Below are 16,169 nucleotides of genomic sequence, written 5' to 3' on the forward strand. Positions count from 1 at the left end.
CTGGATAGTTGAGTACATGGAAAAAGCAAGTAAGAGCCCAGTCGCTTCTCGTTTGTGTAATTACACTCCATATATTAGCAAATTCAACCCAGTCCTACTGGCTTTGCATGTGCAACACCACAAAACGATCAAGTTAGTGAAGTGCACAATAGGCAATGAACTGCAACCACAGGGACCAAGGGAGTTCAACATATTAAAACTTATGTACAAATATTTCAAGAAAGTGTGTTCTTCATGCGCCAGTGTTTGATATTTCCCTTTACACAAAGCAAACTTGAAAATTAATCTTTCCTTCATCTGAACTACAACGTGCATTATTTTCATAACCAACTTCAGAAAACAAGAATGAGTCCAGGACAGCATCCTTCATACCTCTTTATTGAAAAGACAAGCAGAATGTCGAAGCTGTACTCGTTCCAGGAGCCTTCAAATACTTGTATACATTGCTTTTGCTGCTTTTAGTATAGCTTAAAGACAAGTAAATTAAACAGGATCCTCTACGTGACTATATACAAACACAAGTAGCTGGAAAGACACTAGGGTAGGGAAATAAAACCTCTGATGAGAGAAAGCTACAGTGGTGCTCGTTCCCCAGCAGAGATCTCCCACCCACTCTTAATACAAGATTGACTGGTGATGAACAGTGGGCGCCATGAGAGATCACAGAAGAGGGCGGGTTCAGATCAGCTCAGCACCCTTCATCAGAGGCATGCATGGGGAAGGTCTGCACATTGGCTTCCAAAGACTTGAAAGACCTGATTCTGGTGCCAGCTACATGCACCTCAAACACGCACTGTCCGCTGTGGGGGCGCTGCTGTGGGCATCAACTGCTGTCCGAGTGGTCAAGGACTGGCCTAAGGTACATTACTGGACAGAGGGCACTGGGGCCCGGGGGTGGCACAGTCTGCCACGTGCCACGCGGGGGCGGGACAAACACTGTGGGGCGCAAACTCTGTACCTGCTGAGATCTCTCCAGGTCTGGTGGCTTTTGGGGTGGGCTGCTGCTGGGCCGGACTGTCAGTTACAATAATTACAGCAGCTGCACCTGGGATTGGCCAAAGTGATACTGCGTCTTCAGTTGCAATCTCTCCTCCCTTTACACGCCCCATTAATCGGATTTGTCGCCCTCATCGTCCGGGTGGGCCTCGCCGTCATGGCCGTTCTTGTCCTCCTTAGCCAGGTGGCCCTGAGAGCCCAGGGCGGAGAGGGAGAGGAGCCCGGTGCTGCTGCTGACCGGCAGCGACGCAGCCTGCAGCCCCACGGGGAGCGGGGTCAGGGGCAGGGCCAGAGCCTGGAGCTGCGAGAGTTGGTGAGCCTGAAGCTGCTGCTGTAGAGAAGACAAGGAGGAGAGAGGGAGGAGAGAAAACAAGATTTGTCATTTGGAAAAAGTGGGTCACATCCCCTAGCGTGCGCATTCCAGAAGGCGCGGTTGGAATCGGCGGGCAGGCACGTACTCTCCCTGAGAAGGCAGGGGGGCCATGCTGCCTGGGGTCAGCCTAGTAGCATGCAGGAGACCGGTACAGCCCACCCACCTACACTGGAGCAGGCGTGCACTCGCCACTGACGTCCCAGCAAGGAGTCGCCAAGGCAGGGTGTCAGTGGAAGCTATGGCAGTGGTACGTCACTTACAGAGATCCTGGGAGTGATGAAGAGCGCCTGTACGCTTGGAAGCAACAGCCCAGCTCCAAGTGCACCACAGCACAACATTGGCAAAGGTACTGGCAGCAGATGGCACATGAAACACGGTGGCACCTAGTCTCAATTCTAAAGAAACCACTGCCAGGACCCTTCTTTCTACTGGCAAGAGCGACTCCAGTTAAAAGATGATGCCCTGAGGAAGGGGTTGGAGACTAAAGGAGCATGGCGCAGAGGGAAAAAGACTGATACAGACTCCACACTGCAGCACGATCTCTGCAAAGAAACCCTGGAGGGGTGACTGTACCACTCCCAAACAACTATTGTCCTGCTTCACAAAGTTGAGAACACAAGTTTGCTAACTGTTTCTGCCAAACACACACAGAAATCAATACCAAGAATGCTGTTCAGAGTTTGGCAGATGTCCCATCTGCCCCATGACGTATGTATGCCCAAGAATACACTCTAAATTAGACAGACAAGCCCGCTACCAATTTTTGGGTCATCTGGCTAAACTCTACCCAACCCCCGCTTAGCTTTCAGTTTCTTTACCAACAAACAACCAGAAAAGAGGGGGTTCTTTGGGCTGTAAGCCACTGCTGATCATCCCGAGTAAGCCATATTTAACAGGCAGGGTAACTTGACGTCCAGTGCAGACGTATCCTTATCGCTTTCTGCCTCAAGCTCTCATGCAAGTATCTTTGAAATGGCTCCTAACACTCGAGATCCAGGCCAACGATCACTTCATATCACATTGGAAGACACAAACCAAAACCAGCCCTTCTTGAGAACTACTGGTCAGGTCCAGCCCTGCATCACGGACATCATCTAGAGGGGAACAGAAATATGCACCTTCAATGACAATGCTTTTCAACAAATGTGTGGTGTTTTGAAACACCTCAGAGCTTTACAATACAGACCCTTAACCCGAGAACTTGAAGGAGTGTTCCACATTTTAGATGAATGAACGGAGGAAGGACCTGAGAAGAGGAGAAGCAATACAAGACCGCACACTTGGCCGACCACTACTGTAGGAGAGCAAGTTCAGTCTTAAGAGAAATACAATGGAACTGAAACTTAGAAGAGGCAATGGAAAGCCCTATAGGAAATATTAAGTACTAAACAAAGGTGGTACCAAAATAAACCACCCGAAAACAGCATTAAACTCTGTTCAGAATAAGGTGAGAACGTTCCTCTATGCCAGAGGCCAGATATGCCACCCACCACAGCAAACCACCCATGACGTGCATCACCTTGTTTACAAGTCGGTCACCCACTAGAATTAGAAGTAGCACGTCCAACATGTTTGCCATTACCACCCTGCGTTGAGTAGGGGCTCTGCAATCCACCACGAGTGACCAACGTCGCTCTAGCCATTTCACGTACAGTTGCCGGCTGCACCCTCCACCTCAATCACACGGTGTCCATAGCAAGGATTGTCCAATACACCACTTGTACTCCACCAACCAGCTCCCTGCCCTTGCTCGCCTAACTTTGGGAAGACGAGGATTCCTTCCTGATCGAACAGTACACCAGGAAGCAGCTGCTCTTGGGGACAAAAGAAGCACTGGCGTCAAGTGTGAATGCAGATGTAAGGCTCGACTACCATAGGACCTATGTGGGGAGTCGCAAGGCTGCAGGAGGGTGCAGCTCACCAGCTGGGATGTGAAGACCACCAGCTGGGTCCAGGCCACTAAACATGGTAAAGCACAGAAACCTTAAAAGCCCAATGCAAGCAAACCGCTACTGAGGCTGGACAAAGGGGTAACCCAGCTGCTGGGAGTATTCCAAATACTCCCCAAAAACAAAACATTGCAGCTCTACTCTACTGGCATCAAATCACTTCTGGTCTTATGATTTCATTTCTCCCCAAACATTGATCAGGCTCTACAGACTCACTACCTCTTCCTTCATCAGATTACCCATCTCTCCTGGCACCGTCCACTCCACACCCCTCCTTCTCCACATTACTAGTGCACCTGCAGCTAGCCTCACTCACCCCGTGACCGGGTTCACCACTCTTCTACACCTCCTGAACTGTCAGTTCATAACTACTCCAAACTCAGGTAGGCGGCGAATCACTTTTTGGTACAGCTGTAGTAGAAGGGTGCTGTCAAGTACAGCGGCAAAGACCAGAGCAAACAACGAGCCAGAGTAGTTTGAGTCAACGAATAGCTGAATCTTCTACAAGAAAAGTTTTATATGAGCTACGTACAAAGAAACTCAAGTCACCATAAATGTTTGCAGCACTCAGCAGGATATCTGTGAGAAAACAGGGAGCGCAAAGCAGCACCTGCAGGCTGCAGCTGTTTGAGTTTGTTGCATTTAGTGCTATTTTCTTAGCACAAAATCTATCCTCGGGTTGATTATGGATGCAAAGGTGCATTTTGCGCTAAGAAAACTGCACAAAATGCAGGGTTACTTTCTTTCCATAATTCCAAGTAATCTTGCATAATGTTGCTCTAATATAAAATGACACTACAGCACATTACGCGAGTTACGCCCACCCCTGGTTTTAATTGTCAGTTTTTTCTGCATCTGGACGGCAGCACCAAGAGGTCATTGGAGACAGGGTGAAATTAGCTTATTTAAAAGAATGGTTAGACCTCTGGTACACATCAGAAATGGTCATGCTGGAAACTGAGAAAGTTTGCATGGACATTCCACAAGGACCAGACTGGGAGATTAACTCTTGTCACAGACCAAGGCTATCTAATTAGCAAAAAGTAAAATAATTTCAACAAAACACAATCCTCAGTGTAGCCCAGAAACGCAAAAACCTCGGTTGTGCTTCTATGCACAATGCGTTGAAGCACACTGTACTTCAGCCCGTCTGTTTGTCTGGCCTGGACACTCCTCCAAGCAGAAGAGCGTTACCAAAGCTCAGGCAAGGAGACAGCTTGTGAGAACTCTACAGCACGGACGAGACACCGGGCTTTCAAGAGATCTTGAACTGGACTTGAGCTGGGCAGATGTTGAGTGATCAGGAGTAAGGCCACCGGACTGCACTTCAGACCAGCATCATACTTAGGTGTAGACGTAGGAAACTTCAGGCAGGAACAAATAATGCAAGAGCTTTCAAAAGGTAAACTATATACTAAACAAAAAAACGGCTCTTCTTTCCAAAGTCCTCCATGTGTTGAATAATCATAATTCAGGTAACCTAAGGCAAATTAAACGGCAATGTTTCTTTAGGAACGTTTTTAAACAGTGTGCATGTCCCATTAGGTACTTGAGGTCTTACTAGTAAGATGAAGGATACATAGATAAATAAGTACATTACTTAATAGAAAACGGGGCCTCTGCAGAAGGCGCCAAGGATTCAATGGGAAACGTTACTAAGGTAGGTGCGGAAAGAGATCGTTTTTAAACTGTGTCTTGAACTGCAGGAGCACAGTTTCTTCCTGAGGGTAGCCGAAAATAATTTCCTGAAATTAGCTTTAAAAAAAAAAAAATAATAATAATAATAATAATCCTGATTGCTTATGCATCAATCAAGTAAGTTGGGATGCGTGCTAAGGAGGTTCTGAATCAGGGCGCTTGCAGGGATAAGGAATTTTTGATCCAAAACCTTTTGCTCACCTGAGAATTTGAGGATCACCAGAAAAGGGAGTCGGATCAGTGAAGACAAACAGCTTTGAAAGTGAGACAACGGATCTTGATTTTGCCAGCTTATATGAAAAGCCCAAGTAGTACTTCCAGAATGAGCAAGTTGTTAACGTAAGTCAAGAATTTATAAACTACAATTTATTTCTAATTTTTAAAATATGGAAATTAAAATATGCAAGTTTGGACTGTGAAACCTGCCAATACATTGCAAATATTCTCTTACCAGATAATGCAGTAAATAAGAAAGCCTAGTGCAATAGTTATTACAGCTTCTAAGATCTATACATTGAAGGGATTATTACCAATTAAACAGTACCCAATTTACCGTCTCCAATGTGGAGCCAGTTGGCATTCCCAGAACATGAACTCTTAATCTGCAGGTTATAGAGTCAGCTGTGAATGCAAAATTCACTTAACCATCCTGATTTAATGTCGGTGGATCTTGCCTCCTCGAAGGCTCCTAAGCACTCATTTACAGTTAAATGGGAAGAAATAAACTAGGGGTTGGTGGGGACCAATTTTGAGCTGGCCAACATCTGAGGCCTTTCCTCATACTCCAAAGTGTTTCTGCCTGAGAATAATACCTGAATATGTTTTGAAAAACGTTTATATGACATGAAACCAAAAACAGATAATTTTCAGAGTCTCCAGTAAGACAAATTAAAAAATAAAAATAAAAAAAAGAAACATAAGATTTGGAATAGACATGGAAGCCTTAAGGACTGGAGATGGCACACCGACTGGCCAACCATCTTCCACAACCACCATTAGTTTCCAACTTATCAGAAGTTGCTTTTTGCTGTAATACTTTTACCTATTGTGTTGCCCCTTCAGAATGCAAAAAGTACACTTGTCCTATCACTACCCAAACTCTTTGTGGGCATAAAGCCACTATCCAAACTCAAGATTACATTTTGGATAGTATGTAAATTAAAAATCCTTTGTGAATTATGTACATAAAAGTATAAAAATGTATTAAAAAGAAAGAAAAAAAAAAGAAATGTAATAGGCCAGGCACCCAGCAAAAAACATAACTGTATGTACTCTGCCCAAGTATAGTCTGGGAGAGGCAATATGCATTAGTTTAAGCAGCATTATACCCATTTAAAAAGTATTTCCCAGAATCGTCTACAAAATATTTTTTCAGAAACTAGAAGCAATCCTGCACAAATCTGCAATTAAGTTCAAACAAAATTTCTTTTTCCAAACAAGGACATTTTGGCATAGATCTTAAACCATGCCACGTGCACCACAATCTGAGATCACCGATAAATCAAGTAATCACAGCCAACGTGTAAGTGGAACTCGTTCAATTTTTGGCTTTTGGAGCTTCTTACAGTCGATTCATGTTCTGCTGCTCCTGAAAAGTAATTGTGGGGAAAGTAAACAGAACAACTTAGACAACTGTGCCAGGTCGCTCTGAAAACTGTAATATGGACATAAAAAACCAAAACTTCAATTTTGGAATACAAGTCAGTATGTGGTTTTCTGCAGTTTCCCAAGACTTACTATAAAGTACTTCTACAAGGATATTGTTTTGGAACATGGAATTTGAGAGCACCATGTGCCTATAACAATGTATAAGCAAAATAAAGTGAGGGGCCTAAAGCTACCGTAAGGTTTCTTTAGAAACCTACACGCATTTGTGGAAATCTAATTCACCAATTAAATACTTACCACCACACAAATATATATATACGAATGAGTAACAACTTAACTCGATAATTCAATAAAAGTTCGTACCCAAACTAAACACATTAATTCAAAGAAGTGTCTATTCATAGTGTTCAAGAAAATATGCTAATCTTATTTGCAAAATGACTTATGACATTCACATTTAATTGTAACTGTCACATCAAGGTTGAGGTCATGAGCATTGCATTTGGTGTGGGGGATTATGGCTTGCATAGCTGCTGTGCAAGGTGTGCACTGTGATCCTAATCATACTTGTATATGTCAGTGTTTTTTTTATGTTAATTTGAAACCATGACTGCATTTTAACTGGGCTTTTTAAACTGAACTGTGGTTTTTTTTTTTTCCGGTTTTTTTTTTTAAACACAATTTAAGGTGTTATGACCAACGTTAACCATAACTTCCTTTTAACATTTGCCTTTTCTCTTAAGATTTATATCACACAAAATAGTTTTTGTGGAAAATAAGTAGAGCAGTACAAGCAACTGAACTTAAAAAAAAAAAAAAAACTATTTGTAACACCACCCAGAAATGCACTTTGCCTTCAGTCAAACAGGTTTCCCATATTCAAAAAACGAATTTAGGTACACAAACTGTTAATAACTTAAGTGTTGCCAAAAACTGTGCCAGTGTTACCACCTCGGCACAGTTACTTAGAAAGAAGGCAAACCACCCAGGGGCATTCCCTCTTTACTCCAACTCTGAACGAGGGAGCAGACCAAACGTTGTGGTCTACCTGCCATATGCTGCTGAGAGGTCAGGTGTGATGAACATCACCAGGTTACCTCCCATCTTCCATGTCAAGCAGATCACAGAGGAGCTCCACTTAGTTCCAGTTTATTTACATTACTGGGGAAAATACCAGTTTTCTTAGCAATCGCTTAGAGATTTTAGCTTCGATATGCAAGGACACCTTATGAAACAAAGAGAAAATAGTGATAGGTCTATGATTCTAGAACTAAGACTATCCGCATCAGTAGCACGGTACAAGCTTCAAAGGATATTTTAAAATATGTATGCCGTTTTCAGGCAGTATCACTCAAAAGTCTGTCACTACCCCAAGTTCTAGCTGAGCCCAAGGCATCCATTAATTTCAATCTGAAGATTTTTCATCTATCATTGAGGAAAGCAAGCGACCCCGCCACCTCCTGTGACACCAATATACCATCCAATAGGATCCTACCGAGCACCCACATACATTTATCAGAATCCAATAAAATTCAAGACACGGCATTCCCCACTACTAGAACTTGTGGAAACAAACTAACATTGAAGAGCCATCCAGTGTTCTAGATGTTTATAATAGATATCATTTGAAAGCAGTTACACTGCCATAAAATTGTTTGTAAACTATTCAAGATCCAATTTACACAGCTACAATAGTTCATCAACATCCCCACCAAACCTCCCCCTCCTCACAGCCAGCTTCAGTGCAGTGCCCTCTGCCTGGCGCGTTACACAGACCAAGACACCAGCAATAAGAACGGCTGCTGAAAGAGGCCCGGGGTGTCCAACACATGATCTAAGATGCAGAGGTTATGGACAGGAATGAAAGGTCGCCCACCTGGATGGTTAGTTTTTTGGGGACCAGTAAACATCCGCGCACATGCCCCCATCTTCAATGCAGTACCACTTGGTCACAGAGGTAAAGTGGTTCTGGGTACCTCACTGCCTAGAGTCAGATCAAAGTCTGGGCAGGTTTGCGGGCATGCACTGTGGCAAGAGGATAGACCAGTATCCCCGCCGACATTTAAATTTAGCAACCCCCAGTGCAAAATCTCAAAATATTTGCTGGGGCTGGCTAGCTGATCCCCAATCCTTGGCGCCAAAGATTCCAGAACCCAGGGGAATGAACACTTTTTGAAAGCAGACAGTTTGAATGAAATATTGGGACTGCTGTCCCTTTTACTTTGGGCTAATCACAAAAATAGTTCAAAACAACGTGTAATAGCCCTGGGAGGCCAGAGGAGCCTGCCCAGTGGTACCATCTGCCTTTACTACCCTCCCATTCCCACAGAGAGCTTCCGTAGCCTTTTATGTCCAAATCTTTCAGCACTCGACCGTGCTATGCATGGGGCAGAACTCTCATGGTGGTTCATTTCATCTATGGAGAGGGGTTAGGGTGAAATTAACTTCTGAAGAAGCACAGAAAAGGACAAAAAAAAGTAGAACAGGGCTTTAACCAATGCCCATGTTCATTAATATCCTTGGGTAGGTCTGGAATACTCAACTTAATCATTCTTATTGGAGTACAATTCTAGTACATTTGTCAACATGTTCCTTTTCCAAGCAGCAGCCCTGTCTAGAGATTACCATTTATTGGGTGATTACTTAGTTACAACATATGTGGCGGAAGCTTCACACCACATACTGTCAAGCATGTTACTCAGGAAGTGCAAACGAGGTCTTGGAGATCAAAATCCTCAACCAGGAAGACTACAGCCCTGCCAGTGAGGAGCAAATGCACCCTCACAATGGGTAATACTAGGTCATCTGAGAATTTCTGCTGATCAGACAAGGTCTGATAAGAGCTGAAAGCCAGCAAGTACTTAAAAGCTTTACTTATTAAAGCCTCGTTTAGAGAAAGAGCAGCAACTCTACTCGCTAATACTAGAAGCGGAATACAGAAGCCCCGAAAATATTGATCTATCAGGTCCTGAATAGATCACTGGGTCTAGACTGTGTGAAATGTTTGTCTTTATTCCAACAATATTTGTCTGCTCACAATGTTTTTGTGCGTGCTCCAAGTCAAGATGTAATTACAGGAAGCCCTCTCCCTGCATCCCAAGTAGCCCATACACTGATAATTACAGCACGCCCCAGCCTGCGACGGATGCAAACATTCTGTGAATTCCCATTTCCTAAAACTGAAGCCAGAGATCAATCTAAAGAGCAACTAGTGAAAAAGAAAACCCGAACCGTTCTTAAAACTTTCCAATAGATGTGACTCGTGCAGATGCAACACTTAACCGCGTAAACCCGGCTAGGCCTGCTCTCCGACTCACGGAAGGAGAGGTACACATCGCAAACCAGCCTTCATCCAACAGCCTCAGCAAACTGCTCCTCCCTGTGGAGTCTGCTGTGTCCATTTACTTCACCTAAAGTACCAAGTCAACGCGGTCTCAATGTAACAACCTGGACATGACTTTTCAGGAGGTGTCATGTAGAGGCCATGCAAGTTCCACTTTATTCAACAAAAGGAAGAGAGAAAGCAACGTACAGGCGAGCGTGGGAATCCTCATACGAGATACCAGTAGAAGATCCCATCACACCAAGAAACGGGTCCATCGAAAGCCGCGGACTCGCCTGCGATCCAACAGGAGAATGCAAGTGTTCACAGAGGACCAGTCACTAAAGTATGTGCATACAGCTCAGCTTAGAAGGGCAGACTCTGCAAGCTGCGTATCTCAGAACCCACCCCAAAGTACAACTGAGCAGTCTGGTAGAGGGATCTCTGCCCCTACCTCAGCAGGGAAAGAGCCCAGTGGGGTCACAAATGTATTGTAAGGGACTCAAAGTACCTGATGGAGGGGGAAGGCAGCCTTTGCGGAGACGGTTTAGAAATAACCCGCTGCATAGGTGACTATGTTCTGCGCAATGGCAGTAAAGACCACCGCACATTTAAAATACAAAAGGAATCCATTAAAGTTTAACATTCTTTTCAAGTTGATAACATCCATCATTAAAAATTTCAGTTTCGTGTCAACCAGAATCCTGACCCCTCCACAGTCCCACAAATTAAATTCATTCGGAGTCAGGTGCATTGTGGAACACCCCCGTCCTGGGAGTTAGGGATTGAGAGTTTATTGTTTTCCAAATATACAATTTCTAAACCACATTGAGGTCAGTAAAAACAAACAAAAAAAAAAACAGATTTAAAAGTAAACATCTAAAAAAAGGCACATCTTTTACAACTTTATGTTCTACAAAGACTGGTAGACTCTAGCGTTTGCACGTCCAGCCTTGCAAGAAATCTAATTTTTCCCCCAACTAGATGGTAATCCTTCCCAGTTCACAAGACTTATTCCTGATTCAGACCACTAACCCCTTGCCTCATGCACTTTCTGCAGGAGGGTCATTGGCGTGGTTCAAAATGGCAGCTGCAATCCGCTGCTGGTCTGCCATACCCACAATATCATGTGCCAGTCCAGAGAGACAGGATTGCTGATGCAACCACCAAACAGGTAAACATCAACACATAAGAGCGTCAGGAGTGTTGGAGAGCTACCCTGCATCTCTTGTTGCGGCTGTGAGAATCGGTCATCTTCCCCGCCGGCCCATCAGCCCTTCCATACCCCTCCTGCACACTTCATTAGAGCAAAGGCGTTCCTAAAGGCATCTCACGTACACGGATGATGGAGTTCAACTCCGGCGCAGTCACTTGCTTGGCTCGTTCAATGGCTCCCAAAACCTGCTGCTGGTGCTGCGAGGAAAGAAAGCCGAGATCAATAAACACCCTGAGGAGGTCACCAAGCAGCAGCCAGCAGCATTTAACAAACAGGTACTGAGCCTCAAACACCTCCACATCCTCACTCCCCAAAAACGAAGTGACCCCATATTGAATCCTCAGGCCCAAGTTTGCCAGTGGCACACCTTCATAAAGGAATCCCCTTCCGACTGTGTAGGTGATGTGTGTTATGTGGCCCAATGCGGAGGTCTGCAAGGATCTGCTGATTCAGCAAAAGCGCTCATGTTCTGTGGCAGTAATGGGAAGACATCTCATAACCTTTTCTAAAAGCAGGGATGAACTGATTAGTAAAGTTTGAGCAATGCCCACTACAAAGACCAGGGCCCCCAAAAGGGATTCACAGACTACAAAAGCAGCCCTTGATTGAAATGCTGCTCTTCAATATCAGAGCAGCATTAGGACCCATGCAGCAATCCTAAAGTGGACTTCCGAAGCCATGAAAGCGTTAACTGGATTCATTATCTAGAAAATGAAGAGTTCCTCTAGTCTCGTGGATCAAGCAAAGTACAAGGTTTCTCCATTAAATCTCATCTGCTCAAAAGTGCTCCTTAACTTTTTGTGAACATTTGAGAAAGTCCCTTGCCACTGAACTGGGGAAGATCTATTTAAGAATCATGCAGACTTTCCAAGAATCAAAATGACGGGGCAGGGGAAATGGCAACTCTACTCCAATATTTAGCTTTACTAAAAAAAAAAAATATATAGGAATTAGAAATGCAACGAAATATTAATCGTACACCACAAAGACAGTCCTATTGCATTTTAGAACCTGTATCCTAACAGGGTCATTGGTCAAAGAGCCACTGAGATGCAATGACTCTCCAAGGACTGCTTGCCGGATACCATGGGACCAGAAAGTGACAACAGCTCATTGCCATCACACAAACTAAACCAGATGTATGTTGTTCAATCTCTGCAGAGGGTTGTGTGTGGGCCTCGGCCACCAGAGTCTTGCCATTGAACATTCCTAGAAGTGTCCATCTGATGCTGCCATGGATTGCCACCACAGACCGATCACAAAACCCAGCATCAAGGAGCTGCTTAGACCTGTAAGATACTCCGGGACCCCTGGCTTAATGTAGCATACGTGTATGCAGCACTATTGCCGTCTGGGTAAACATACACAATATCCAGGACCCACTTAAGTAGAGTAAAACAAATACCAAAATCACTGACCTAATTTATTCCACGACAAAAGGGATAGAAAGCGAGATTACCTCAAATGTTCCGACAAAAACCTTTGCGGGTGATGCATTTCCTGCCACGTGCAACCTTTTATGTCCAACCCTGGCAGCCCCGACCCCCCAAACCACTCCAGCAGCAAGGGCCCAAACTCCAGGGTGCAAGAGAACTATTAAACTTCTGTAATAAGCAGAAGTACACCCAAACGGTTCCTGGGCAGCGGCGTTTGGGAGGTCCGCTGTTGGATCCTCCGCTTTGGGTCATCATGACATGCGAGGGCAAGCATCAACCACTCGTGAGTCAGAGCAAGAGGTGCACAGACGTAGAGGACCTCACAGACCGCAAGAGGAACCGGTGTCAATCTTCCTTGAACCAATCACCCTTGGTACCCACCCAAAACACTTGACTACCTGAAAAATTCCTTGCAACCAGTCCCTACCAGGACGTTAGTCCACTCACTCCTTTCTCCCAATCCTTTCTATACTGGTTTTATCGCAAATCATCTTTCCATCATCTGCCCTCGCAACAAAGTTGCGGCTTTCCAGCTTACCCCTGCAGCACATCCACGATGCACCGCGCAGATTGCTAAATGATCAGCACCGAGCGGTGCACGTTTAGGTAAACCAGACTCCACTGCTTGGCATGCTGTGCCTAATATCAGCGGAATTAAAAATAGGCAAGAATAAGACTGATGAAAGGATGCGCAGGAGTAAGCCCACCGTCGCCATGGAGCCCAGGGCACGATGCCAACGGTCAGGATGTGCTGCTCCCGCTGGTCCACAATTCACCACACTAGACGCAGCCCACGTCACTCAGCATGCAAGAAGCACAGCGGCCTAAAGCACAATCTTCAGCATTTCAAAATAGACAGGTCACTTCCTCTAAAAGGTGTGCATACACTTCGTCACATGTAGGACATGCAACAGTTTTCTCCAGTCCCACAGAAGGCTAAGGCCCTGTGGAAACGGTCCCACAAGCTTTGGGAAACTCAATCCTGGTATACATACACAACTACTACTTGTGGGGGGCGAATTAAAAAAAATATGTATCAAGAAAACAAGAAATGGAGGCTTCTCCCCAAGTACCCACAGATCGCACCACCGGGGAGAACAGAAACATTCACTTCTGAGTAGCCGAGGTGCTCTCCACAGCCCCCCAGAACCTGGAGAAAAAAGCCTAACCTTTGAAATAACATCACTTCAGCCCCTATTCTGCAGTATTAGTCCTATGCCCAGAGCCTTTTGTACACCCCAGTATTTGTGAAACAGCCTATGACCACACTGTACATAGCATTTGTGTTACTGCCAACCCCACTGTGCCTTGAACCTTCTGCTGAAGCAGAAAAGTTCAGATTGCATACATGCCCCACTTCCACCAACACTCTCCTCTAACACACAAACCACTAAGAAGTAAATTGTAAAAAAAAAAACAAAAAAAAAAAACACACAACTCCTCTCCCAAATTCAAAAACTTGTTTTCACCAGAACAGATGTGCATTACAAAGCTCTCCAAGACCAATCTTTAGGCGCAGCCTTCAACTCCAAACTAGATCCACGTATTAACGCCATGCCAAAGAGGCAACAGAGAAATCGCTAGAAACTGACCATGGAAAGCAGAGGACGGCAGCTGTTTAATGCAGCACCAAATTCTGCACTTTCAAAGTAAACTGGTGTTACTGGGCACGCATAGGGTACTCAACCCGCAGTCGCTCCTCGGCCCGTGCTAGAACCTATGACCCCTAGAATAGGCACACTTCACAGGCAGGCGAACCATCAGTTGACCAAGCTGTCCGCTGTCTTTAATGTCCTGAGTAAAGGAATGACAAGTTCACTACACTAGACCGGTCACTCCCTTAAAACCTTTTGACATGCTGCTGCCCAAATATTCTCTGCTACCAAGACATTCTAATTACAGCCATCCACAACAGTGTAAATTGCACACACTACCCCTTGAAAGTCAACACGTCCAGAAGGAACACAACCTCTAGAAACAAAGTGTTTGTGTTCTAGATATCCCAAGGCTCACACAAATCCAGAGAGCTGCAGTCCCCGAGGATGGTTATCCGCAAGTGCTAAGCCAGCTCCTTCATCCTTGCCTTGAGGGCTGCGATCCACTACCCAAGGCACCCTCAGGGAGGGCAGAGCATGTGAATATCCGCACTGCAGCCTGCCTGGGCTCCAATGCTGAGGTGCCTATGCGAAGCAGGAGGCAGCACCGGCAGCAGACGTGCAAATGAGTGACACGCCCCACACAAAGCAACAGCACAGACTATCTTGTGAATGAAAAGGCTAGCCTTCAAATGGTAACCGGGAATAATCTCCAGCGCGGATGAAGTGCAGTGCCAGACGTGCAGTGCTTGCTGAAGAGAGCTTCTGTCCCACTGCGGATCTGGAGCCGAGTGCCGCTGCCAGGTCCAGAAGCCAATGGACACATCTGCAGCCAGGTCATTAAACATCTGAACACCCTAAAAACACAACACAATGACCGGCGGAGAAGCACAGGGATGAGGTGAGGAAGAAGAGCCTTGGTCACCCAAGAACATGTGTGAAGTATGAACACGCGAGCCAAGAGCCTGCAGGTTTCCACTCAGATGTGAAGGACCCAAGACAACTCCCCGGCCAAGAGCTGTCTGGCCGGCAGACGTGGTGGCCACACAGTCCCAAGCAGGAGCCAGCCCAGACCCAAGCACTAGATGCCTTTCAGTCCCCTCAGCAGCAGTTCCTGTACCTCAGCCTGGCAGATGGACATGCTCTCTGCTCACGAGCCAACACCCATCAAAGAGGAGAGTGCATGATGTGAAAGCCTTGGGCTTTCATGTCCCAACCTCCTACTGGACACCTCTGAAGGCAAGAGTCCGAGTGGGGCGAGGGAGCCCACACTGATGGATCCCTTCAGTGGTGCAGTAGAAATGTTCTTTCCAATTATGAGAACCCTCCCTACGCTAGGCTGCTACAGCCTACACCAGAGGTCTTCAAACTGGGGGGCCTCAAGTGATCTCAGGGGGGGCGCCAAACGCTGGCCAAAAGAAATATTATACAGATAACATGCCTTTGTTTTAAGCAGAAGCATGTTATTGCGGTTTTAAAAAGGTAACAGTACTTAACTGCAATGTTTAAATAGGTTCAGACCTATTTAAACATTGCCATCTTTCTAAAATAATTGTGAAAAATTCTGAGGGGGGCCCAATGATTTTTATTTTTCAACTGGGGGGGCGCGGCATTAGAAAGTTTGAAGACCACTGGCCTACACCCAAATTCTGGCCGATGCGATGGACGATACAACTGTTTTTTCCTGAATGACGCAAGTCATGCTGCGCTCATGTGAAATATCAAATATTCTTAACACGTTCTTAAAAGGGAGATTTCAATCTTTGTTTTTTTCTCGGAAAAATCCCATGAGTGGTGTCCAAATATAAGCATCTTGAGAAGAACAGACCTCTGTGCTGCAGAAACGGCTCAGTAATGAACAAAGCAAAGCATCCTGGTCACACGGGGACCCACCTTGGTGAGGATGGTGCGTTGACAGTGGCGCAGGAAGGGATTTCCCAAAGCACCTTCACTTCTCATCACGACACAGTGGTCTT

General features: G+C 45.4%; 1 protein-coding gene across 4 annotated transcripts in view; it reads right to left on the reverse strand.

The window, feature by feature from the left end:
* Positions 1-357: 357 nt before the first annotated feature.
* TLE5 (TLE family member 5, transcriptional modulator) overlaps positions 358-16,169 on the reverse strand; it is a 29,640-nt gene continuing 13,828 nt past the window's right edge. Inside the window, exons 6-7 of one of the 4 annotated variants that reach the window (XM_069216609.1) lie at positions 11,285-11,359; positions 358-1,324 (exon numbers count right to left, since the gene is read on the reverse strand). In XM_069216609.1, coding sequence (XP_069072710.1) covers positions 1,109-1,324; positions 11,285-11,359 — 291 coding nt within the window. In that variant the 3' untranslated portion in view covers positions 358-1,108. Of the gene's footprint in view, positions 1,328-11,284; positions 11,360-16,169 lie in introns of all 4 variants that reach the window. The other 3 variants (XM_069216608.1, XM_069216612.1, XM_069216610.1) reach the window with 3 other exon arrangements.

Source organism: Pleurodeles waltl, chromosome 12 (genome assembly GCF_031143425.1).
Source record: "Pleurodeles waltl isolate 20211129_DDA chromosome 12, aPleWal1.hap1.20221129, whole genome shotgun sequence".
Lineage (NCBI taxonomy): Eukaryota > Metazoa > Chordata > Amphibia > Caudata > Salamandridae > Pleurodeles > Pleurodeles waltl.